At 34.4% G+C, this 10,642-nt stretch overlaps 1 protein-coding gene across 4 annotated transcripts; it reads left to right on the top strand.

Annotated features, from left to right (window-relative positions):
- Positions 1–7,206: 7,206 nt before the first annotated feature.
- Positions 7,207–10,602, top strand: LOC105786055 (branched-chain-amino-acid aminotransferase 6). Of its 4 annotated transcripts, none has more exons than XM_012612312.2 (10): positions 7,207–7,351; positions 7,429–7,490; positions 8,732–8,909; positions 8,988–9,164; positions 9,260–9,391; positions 9,464–9,553; positions 9,643–9,759; positions 9,871–9,966; positions 10,046–10,158; positions 10,335–10,602. In XM_012612312.2, the coding sequence occupies exons 1-10, from the start codon at positions 7,271–7,273 to the stop codon at positions 10,447–10,449; spliced, it is 1,161 nt and encodes a 386-aa protein (XP_012467766.1). In that variant the 5' UTR covers positions 7,207–7,270; the 3' UTR covers positions 10,450–10,602. The 4 variants fall into 4 exon arrangements, with proteins under 4 accessions (XP_012467766.1, XP_012467765.1, XP_012467769.1 ...); XM_012612311.2 differs by having other exon boundaries at positions 8,729–8,909; XM_012612315.2 differs by lacking the exons at positions 7,207–7,351; positions 7,429–7,490 and adding an exon at positions 8,510–8,649 and having other exon boundaries at positions 8,729–8,909.
- Positions 10,603–10,642: the final 40 nt, after the last annotated feature.

Below are 10,642 nucleotides of genomic sequence, written 5' to 3'. Positions count from 1 at the left end.
ATTACGCCTAATGAATCCTATGCCAAACGTTCTAAAAAAGATTTATACATGATCTCAAAATAGACTTGAAATAAAATAATAAAAACATTGTATAATAGTATTTTGAAATAAATTTGAAAATGATAATCAATAATTACAATAGTATCAATGAATTTAAAATTGGAATTTAAATAAAATTAGAAATAATAAAAGGGTAAAACCAAAATTAAATAAATATATACAATAGATTCAAAATATTAGTTTATGATGAATTCAAAATATTAATAACAAATTAAAATAATAACTTATTATGTTTTAAACTATAATAATAGTAAATTTAAAAATACTATCTAAAGTTAAATATTGAGCTAATGTTAATCTTTTCAAAAATAATATATCAAAACAAGATTTATCATATTTAAAAAATGTGCTAAACAAACTAATTAAATACCAAATTAAAAGGATAAAATACACAAATTTGGACTAAATTGGTGATTGATTAAACTCAACGGGACTAAAATAATAATTAAACGCAAAGTTTGAATGCTCAAATCTAAATAGTGAGAACGATGCCGTTTTAAATAAGGATCGAAATGAAATTTAAATCAAATATGCTGTACAAATTGAAAAAATTGAAGAAAATCAAATTGCAATTACGCCAAACACATAGGGACTCGTCGTGCAAATAGACCCTTGAACTAAAATGCGCGGATCCTACCCCAGGTCGAGTCACCGCGCGGGTCGCACGTCTCTAAACGGTGTTGTTTGATGCTTTACAGAACTAATAAATAAATAAATAAACGAAAACTAAAAACAGAAACAAACTAAAACCCTAGCCCCTTTCAATCAGAATCGCGCCGCAATCAACCTCCGTCCCTCTCGATTTCCGACCACTCTGAAGCGGCCTAGGACTCGATGACTCGACGGTTCTGATACACAGGTAAGCCCCTTTCCTCTCCGCTGCCTTGAAAGCCAGAACTCTCCTCTCTCTCATTTTGATTCGGACAGAGTAGAGGATGGCTCCAATGGCGCGCAAAGGTGAGGTTCATCTTCCCTTTTTCTTTTATTTCACGTTATTTATCTACTGAGTAAAAAAAAGAACAAAGAAAAGTAAAAAAATTCAAAAATCACCTTACGAAACTCTGTTTTTCTTTGAATATCCTTTTTTTTTTGTTTTTTGTATTCAATCTTCTGTCTTTTTTGTATTCGAATATGCGTAAGAAAAAGGAAAAAAGATCCCCTTCAATACAGAAAAATGGGGTTTTATAGCCCCCGAAAATACAAAATATAAAAAATAAAAATAATACAAAATCCTCTCTGTTATTGTTTTTCTACTCATTTTCTCTGCTGCGTTTTTCGTGTGTATTTTCTGCTGTTGTTGGCCCTTCTTTTCATTTGTTGCGTTTGTTTGTCCTTTGCAGGTGTACGGAGGTCGTACAGTGACGCGAGCGAAGAGCGGCTTGAAGGTGTGTGGCGCACGCACGAAAGGAGGCCTGGCTCTACTGCGGCGCTAGAGTTTACTGTCTAGGGTTCCTATTGCTAATTTTCTCTGTTTTGGGCTGCAGGTAATTAGGCTTGATTTTGGGGTAGTAATCTGGGTTTAGGTTTAGTATTTGGGTTAATTTGGCTTTAGTTCTGGGTTTGGGTTAACTGGGCTTACTGTTGTAAACTGGACTGTTAATAATTTATTTTTTTAATTTGGTTTATTTTGTTGGTTTATGGGCCGGGCAAAAATGGGCTCTTACAGACAACATCTTGGAGAAATTGAATAGGTTACAACATGGTTTAGCATGATGGGCGGCCTCAATTAAATACAAAAGGGTAAGTCAAAAGTAGAAGTTGACGAAAATATTAGAGGTTTTGATGGAAAGTGAAAGAATTGATGAGAATTTAGTAGAATTAATTGATGCAAAAATCCATCTAAAGCTCGAGATTGATAAGGATGAGATGTATTGGGAACTAAGGGCTCGTGCTAATTAGTTGAAGTTATGAGACAAAAATACGAAATTTTTCCATAATTACGCTACAGAGGAAAATAAGGAATACTATTCAGAGTTTAATGCATGAAGATGGGAGAGAGACTAGTGATGAGGGAGAAATGGAGAACATTGCTCGAAACTATTTTCAAAATATTTTCTTGTCAAAGGGGTTTGGGAATATTGATCATATCCTTTTTGGAATTAAGAGATGCGTCTCAGAGAAGGTAAATTCAAAGTTAATTGCCAAATATACGAAGGAGGTCATGGTGGCTTTGAAGGAAATGGGTCCAACAAAGGCGTTTGGAGATGATGGATTTTCAGCTTTATTTTTCCAACAGTTCTGGCATATTATGGGGAGTGATGTAGTCAACTTCTGTTTGGGTGTTTTAAAAAAAGGCATGCCTGTGGAATCTTTTAATGTTACTAATATTGTGTTAATTCCTAAAGTTTCTCCTCCGACGAACTTAAGGAATTTTAAACCAATTAGTTTATGTAATGTTCTGCATAAAATGGTAACAAAGATGATTATTAACCAATTTAAACACATATTAGAAGCTTGCATTGATAACCCTCAAAGCGCCTTTATGCCGGGTAAGCTAATTTCAGATAATGTTCTACTTATGAGATTTTGCATACTTTTTGATAAAAGAGAATAGGGAAGAAAAGGTTCATAGCACTAAAGTTGGACATTAGTAAAGCTTACGATGGAGTTGAATGGTCTTTCCTAAGGGCAATGATGCTATGAATGAGATTTCTTACTTCGTGGGTGGAGAATATTATGAAATGCATCTCAACTATCTCATACTTAGTAATCGTGAATGAGAAAGCAGAGGCAATTTTTAAACCGACAATGGGGCTTTGACAAGGGAATCCACTGAGTCCTTTTCTATTTTTGATTTGTAGTGAGGGTCTCTCATCGCTTATGAGACTAACCTTGAAGGATGGTTTGATCAAAGGTGCCAAAATAGTAAAGGGGCCCTCCAATTTCGCATTTACTATTTGTCGATAATTGTATTCTATTTGGGGAAGCAAGTGAAGGGGAATCAAAAATTTTAAAGTTAATTTTGAGGGAATACAAGAGATGTTCTGGGCAATGTGTGAATTATGACAAATTCACTGTTTTTATAGTACAAATACTTCTGAAAGGATTAGACATGTTGTATCTGACATCCTTGGAGTAAGGAATTCGAATAATATGGAGCGATACCTAGGATTGCCATATGTAGTAGGGAAAATAATAATAAAAAAGCTTCTTTCCAGATTTTAAAGGGTTGTATGAAGCAAAGAATTGAGAATTGAAGTGTGAGATTTCTATCGCAAGGGGGAAAGGTGGTTTTATAAAAGCAATCTTGCAGGCTATCCCTACTTATTCTATGGCATGTTTCTTACTCTCAAAGTCCTTTTGTGGCGAATTGGAAAGTACAATAGCTCGATTTTGGTGGCAAAAAGGTCATGGGAAAAAAGGGATCCATGGGACCGCTATGCAAATTAAAGGAGAATGGGCGATTGGGATTTCATAGTTTGACCAAGTTCAATGTTACCTTATTAGCAAAACAGGGATGGCGCATTATAAATTATCCAAATTCATTATTGTTGCGTGTTCTAAAAGCTAAGTATTTCCCAAATACTGATTTTTTAAATGCTGAGTTAGAGAATCTACCTTCTTCTACCTAGAAGAATGTGTGGGCAGGTAAGGGTTTGCTGTAGGATGGAATGTGTTGGCAGGTAGGAACCGGGGACAATTTTTCAATTATAGCTGATACGTGGCTTCCAAGGGCTGCATGTTATGAGGTGTTGTCAAACATTAACAATGATGAGGTCAATATGGTTCCGGACTTAATTGATGCACAATCAAGAGAATGGAAAATTAAGCTTATTAATTCTACCTTTTAATATTAAAAATCCCCTTAGCAGTGGAAGCCCATGATGATATGATGGTTTGGAGAGAAGAGCCATTAGGGGAGTTTTCTGTGCGAAGTGCGTACAAACTATTACATGAAGGTAATTCTAGTCCTAGTTATATATAGACCGAGCTGAAATTTTTTTACAAAAAACTATGGAACATTTATATCCCAGCAAAAATTAATATTTTAATTTGGAAAATTTCTTGGAACTTCATCCCTAATCTAGCTAATTTGTGCCTAAAAAGATTGGTAGCGGAGGTAGCGTGCCCGAAATGTGGAGGGGTTGTTAAGATGAGAAGTTTGGGAAAGTTTAACCGAGCTGAATTTTTTTTACAAAAAACTATGGAACATTTATATCCCAGCAAAAATTAATATTTTAATTTGGAAAATTTCTTGGAACTTCATCCCTAATCTAGCTAATTTGTGCCTAAAAAGATTGGTAGCGGAGGTAGCGTGCCCGAAATGTGGAGGGGTTGTTAAGATGAGAAGTTTGGGAAAGTTTAAGTCTTGATTGGGTATTGACAGAAACAAACTTGGATAGTTGGGAGTGGGGCTTACTTGGGTGTTCAATAGCAGTACTGGTTTGCAATGCCGAATATTTTGCTGCTCCTTATGGGCGATTTGGACCGATAGAAATAAGGGGTTACATGAGGGGAAGAGGAGCATGGGTTATGGTATTGAGGCATGGGTCACAAGGTATATAAAGGAAATGGATGAGTGTGAGATTAAAAAACTAACCAAGGAAAGTGTGAATATGGAATGGTGCCCTCTGAACGAGTCAGATATTAAAATGAACTTCGACGCGGCATTTGATGTGCCACAGGCCAAATCGGTTTCAGCGGTGGTGGCAAGAAATGCTTCTAGGGAGATTCTCGTCCCTAAAACGGTGGCTCACGGGGAGGTTGCTTCTCCGTTCACAGTAGAGGCCCACGCGTGTCTCCAAGCAGTATTATTGGGGAAACAGATGGGATATGCATTAGTAATAACAGAAGGGGATATGCATCAGTAATAATAGAAGGGGATTCGACATCAGTCTTAAAGAAAAGCAATCCAGATCTAGTGGATAGGTCAGTGATAGGGGATTCGATAAGAAACATACAGCATCATATAAGGTTCTTTCATCAGATACTATTTAATCACATTCCAAGATCTGCAAATTTAATGGCACACGAACTAGTCAGGGAAGCTATGAGAGATGGGTTACAGACTTACCTTATTGGAAGACTGCCTGAGCACGACGCATCGGAGGTTGGATCGCGAAGGAGAAGAGAACCAGATTAAAGCTTGACTATTGGATGCATATCGGGTTCGGAAGAGAAAGAGGAAACAGGTGATGGTTTGATGGTTTTTGGAAACTGCTTCCTAGGGACTTGAACCGTCGAAATGAATAAAGATGACATTTAGCGGGTGCCAGCTTTGATGAAACTGGGATTTTTTTTTTATCTATTTTTTTCTGTTTTATTTTAGTTTCTAGGTTATTTTGTTGGTTGGCTTTGTTTAACCCGTATGGTAGGGGTGTGCATAATTCGGGTAAAACCGAAAAAATTCGGTTAACCGACCGAATTCGGTTAATCGGTCGGTTAACCGAATTTTTTTCGATCGAAGTCGGTTAATTTTTTATGATTTTTCGTTAACGATTAATTGTTCGAAACCGGTCGGTTAACCGAAAATTTTCGGTTAACCGAAAAAATTAATAAATAAAATTATCCAACCCAACCCAAACTCAATTACCCAACCCAATAAAACTAAAACTAAAGTTTACCCAATTACCCAATCCAATAAAACTAAAACTAAAAGATAACCCAATTTACTAAAGTCTAAAACCCAATTTACTTTAATAATTTATAAATTTTAAAAATTTTAAAATAAAAATAAAAAAATTGGTAATTCGGTGTTTTTCGGTAATTCGGTTAATTCGGTTAATTCGGTAATTCGTTAATTCGGTAATTGGGTAATTTTAACCAAAATAAAAATACATAATTTTCGGTTAATTCGGTTAACCGACCTTATTAACCGAAAAAATTTCGGTTCGGTTAAATTTTTTTTAAAAAAAATCGGTTCGGTTAACGGTTAAAATTTTTGGAAGGTCGGTTAATTCGGTTATAGTAATTTCGGGTCGGTTAACCGGTCGGTTAACCGAATGAACACCCCTACCGTATGGTCAGACTCATTTTATTGGGCTCCGTTGTATTTTTCATTGTGGGTCTGCCTGTGTGATCTTAAATTGTGATATTTTTTTTTTTAAAATCTAAATAATCATAGTAAAATATTTCAAATTTTTATATTATAAAAATAATAAGAAGATTTTTATTTTTACTTTTACTTTAACATTTTAAATATTTTGAATTTTTATATTATAAAAAAAATGAAAAAATCAGAAATATTTAATGCGTAATTAATTGAATGTTTTATTCAATATATGCTGGGATAGCGTCTGTTTTTTGGTTGCAAATAGTTGGTTCCGCTGTGTCCATTCATAGCTGTGTTGGGACACTCACACTACCATGTCTGATTTTATTTGTCATTTTTGACGTCACCCATGGATGTGTCGGTCTCAAGGGGTTTCCCCCTTTTATTGTTTCATAGCCCCTCGAACAAACAAAACACAAATACAACTACATAATATCAACTCGTGTCACAATCTGTACTCATGCATACATTTTATTTCCATCTGTTTGCAACAAAATATATAATTTCTTCGGATTTTCACTTTTTCTAATTTGAATTTTACATTTTGTTTATTTTTAATTTTTAGATATATATATTTTATAATTTCTTTTATATTTTAAAAAATTATATAAATTATATATTTTTCTACTTTTAAATATTTTTATAAAAAACATATTATAGCATCATCTGTGTCACGTGTCACAATCTAAGAGTGTTATGTGCCTTATATTTAACACTGTTACAGAAAATATCAAAACTCTTGACGGAATAAAAATTAAAGTGCCATCCTGGGACAAGAAAAAACATAAGCACCAACTTGAGAGAATGTGTCAAGTTCGGTGGCCTAAATGAATATTTGAGCTTCATAAATATAATTACATATAAGCAGCGTAATATACAATAATCATTTAATTATATGTGTTTGAGGATGAAATTGATTAAATGAATAAGTATTGTGTGAAATAGAAAATTTTAAACTTGGATGACCAAAAAAGAAATGGGTTGAAAGATGAGTGATGAAGAGTGTAGTTTACCCAATACATAATGATAATGTTAGATCCATTTTATGATTAAGTAGAAAACCGAAATAGAGGTGGGATTAATACGGTTACAACCAAACATTAATGAAAGAGTATAAGTGGAAGTAATCTCTTCTCCTAACCTCTCCATTGATTGCTACCATTACCAACACTCCTTTTATCTTCCCCACAAGTTTCAGAGGTTTGAACCCAAAAAGCCATGTTCATGTTCAGTCGAAGCATTTGTTGTGCAAAGTTGAATCAACTTTCAACATTTGAAACCCTTTTCTCCAACCTGAAGGTATTTCATTCTTCTTACTTTAAACCTCTGTTTTCTCAACTCCTCTTTTATTTTATTTTTTTCTTAATATTTTGCAGCTAAGGCCCTGTGCTACACCTCTCATTGGTCCATTACAGACTTGTGAGTACAGAATTTACAGGTAACAATAGCAATACAATCAATAAAACTTGAGAATATTGATGTTGTAAATTGGAGAGATTATTATTTGGTCAAATTAAGATCATAACTACACCTACAAAGCTGGCTATTTTAAATATATATATATATATGGTTGTTGAATGAAGAAATGAATTCATAAAATTTACCAATTGAATTTTAGTTTAATATTTGAGTTCTAAGCGTTGTATAATAAAATGCTATAATGAGATTTGTTTAATCTTTAGTATCTATATATACTTCATACTTTGGGTTGAACTTCAAAGTCTTGGTTTTATTCCTTGATTCTTTTTGCCAAAGTATTGGTCTCAATTGAATAGAAAGAGAATATTAATTTGTAGTACATAATTCCCGGTGGAAAGAAATCAACCATAAAGGAGTAATTAAGTAGTACCTAACAAAAGAGGATTGATTAAGATATTATAATATAGATTGTACTGGATTCCTTACTAAAACTTTACAATAATTTTTCCAATGCTTTAGGATGATTGATACAACTCTGAATTTTAAATCTAAATCTTAAACTTTAAAGTTTACCTTCTAATTCAGAGTTTAAAATATTATCAAAATTATTCATAGTAATTTTAAATTACTCTAATTTCTAAATCTTTAAATTAGAAAATGTTATTAAACATTTAAGCCTATTTAAACCCACGACCTTGAAGTTGTTGCTACAACACCGTATTAATTGAATTAATATTAAAATTTTTAATAAAATAACCCAGAAAAACTCATTTTTAAAAATCAAAACAAATACAAACTAATGCAGTAGTTTTTTTTTTTTAAACATTGAACTTATCTAATTCATATGCAAACAAATAGAAATCAATGCATGGACAGTCAAAAGGAATCTCCTCAGGTAGGTGTGAAACCATGAGAGTCATTTTATATATATATATTTCCTTTTTTTGGTTAAAGAATTCAATGGAAACTTAATCCCACGTACCCTATTTCATATTTCCATTTTTTATAAATAAAATGCATTTATTTTTCCTATATAAACCCTTCAACACTCACTAGTTTCACAGTAAGTAAACAAAACCCAATTTGGTTTTTCCTTCCCATTTTCGTTTCCTTGCCTTTTCCTCAACAAAATTAACATTTCTAATGGGTTCTTTATCTAAACAAGAGCAGGTGGAATGGTAAGATTAACATTGCCTATATGCATCGTTTTGTTTTTCTTTCTGCTTTTTCTTTTCTAATGATTTTGTATTGTTACAGCAGGGAGAAGGCAGAATATGCGAATGTGAATTGGGATGAACTTGGATTTGCTCTAACTAAGACTGATTATATGTACGTCATGAATTTCACTGAAGAAGAACAAAAGTTCTTCAATGGAACCTTAACTCGCTTTGGCAACATTGAGATGTGCCCTTCATCTGGAATATTAAACTATGGCCAGGTGAGAACTCATTACCGCTATTCTATGTTATCCGGTTCAGATATGGACACCTAAGGCTAAAACAAATGGTGGCAACAGGGGTTATTCGAGGGACTAAAGGCGTATAGGAAGGAAGACGAGGGGATTCTGCTCTTCCGACCTCAAGAGAATGCTCTGAGGATGAAGATGGGTGCGGATCGAATGTGCATGCCATCACCAACCGTTGACCAATTCATGGATGCTGTCAAAAAGACTGTGCTGGCTAACAAGAGATGGGTATTCAACTTAAGACTTTACACTCTACCGGAAAATAATTTCTTCTTCTTGCCAAAGAATTTGTGTAGTAAGTTAATAATGTTTATATGATACAGGTACCACCTTATGGGAGAGGATCTTTATACGTTAGGCCTTTGCTTATGGCAACTGGTCGAAATCTGGGAGTGAAACCATCATCAGATTACACATTCTTAGTGTATGCTTCCCCAGTGGGCAATTATCATAAGGTATGCTGCTGTCTTGAAGCTTCATTAAAAGTCAAGCATGTATGGGAGTTAAATAATACTTTATTGTTGAAGGGTGATCTGAACTTGATGGTTGAAGACAATGTCCATAGAGCTATTCCTGGTGGTACCGGAGGCATTAAAGCTGTCACGAATTACTCGCCCGTAAGAACTGGTTTTGCTGTTTCATTTCTTTTTGGTGCATGATTGTGTTAATGTTGGTTTTGTTGACTATTTTTTGATTGTGCATGCAGGTTTACAAGCCATTAACTGAAGCAAAAGCTAAAGGGTTCTCAGATCTCTTATTTCTGGATGCATTGACTGGAAGCAACATTGAGGAAGGTTCTGCTTGCAATATCTTCATTCTCAAGGTAAAACTGATGGGGGTGTTGGAGTAGTTTGTAGGGTGGATGGTGAAGGACATGAGAAAAATTGCTAAAAAACAGAAGCATATTAACAGTCATATGTGTATTCAAATACAGGGAAATGTTATCTCAACTCCAACAACTCATGGGACAATCCTCCCAGGAATCACAAGAAAAAGCATCATGGAAATTGCATCTGATTTTGGATACCAGGTAACTCATCAGAAATAACTATCTATATATATGTATTCGCGTGCCTAGTAACCCTGGAGTCCGGATCTCTGGTTGTCAGGTTGAGGAACGAGCTATTCCGATCAAGGAGGTGTTTGATGCTGAAGAAGTCTTTTGCACAGGAACAGCTATGGTTGTGAAGTCTGTTGCAAGTATAACCTACCAGGGCAAAAGGTAAGGATAATAATATCTTAGAATTCCTTTATTTGCTCAAATCTGTCAAAAGGATGATTGGCTGCAAATGTTTCAATTAAATACAATTTCATGCTGACTGCGGGGTTGGAGATTACAGTTATCGTTTTAGTTGCTACTTCCATTATCAGTTTTTCTTATCGATCATATTAATGTAGGATCGGATACAAACTGGGAGCAGAAACACTGGCTCAGAAATTGCATGCAACACTAACAGGGATTCAAACTGGTCTGATCGAGGACAAGCTGGGATGGACCATGCTCATCGATTGACCTCCTCTTTTATGATGCAATATCTACATTTCGCGTTGGAATTTGCCATTTTCGTTTCGGTTTTCTTTAGTTTCAATCAAAGGAAATGTTTACTTTCAGGCGCTCTGTGAAAGCTAAAGAATAATAATAGCTTAAACATTTCCATTGATACAATCCAATCTTAAAGCTTTAATTTGACAGAGGCCCTTTTATA

Source organism: Gossypium raimondii, chromosome 1 (assembly GCF_025698545.1).
Source record: "Gossypium raimondii isolate GPD5lz chromosome 1, ASM2569854v1, whole genome shotgun sequence".
In the NCBI taxonomy this organism is placed as follows: domain Eukaryota; kingdom Viridiplantae; phylum Streptophyta; class Magnoliopsida; order Malvales; family Malvaceae; genus Gossypium; species Gossypium raimondii.
The sequence above is the reverse complement of the archived record's forward strand: the minus strand, read 5'-3'. Positions and strand labels throughout refer to the sequence as shown.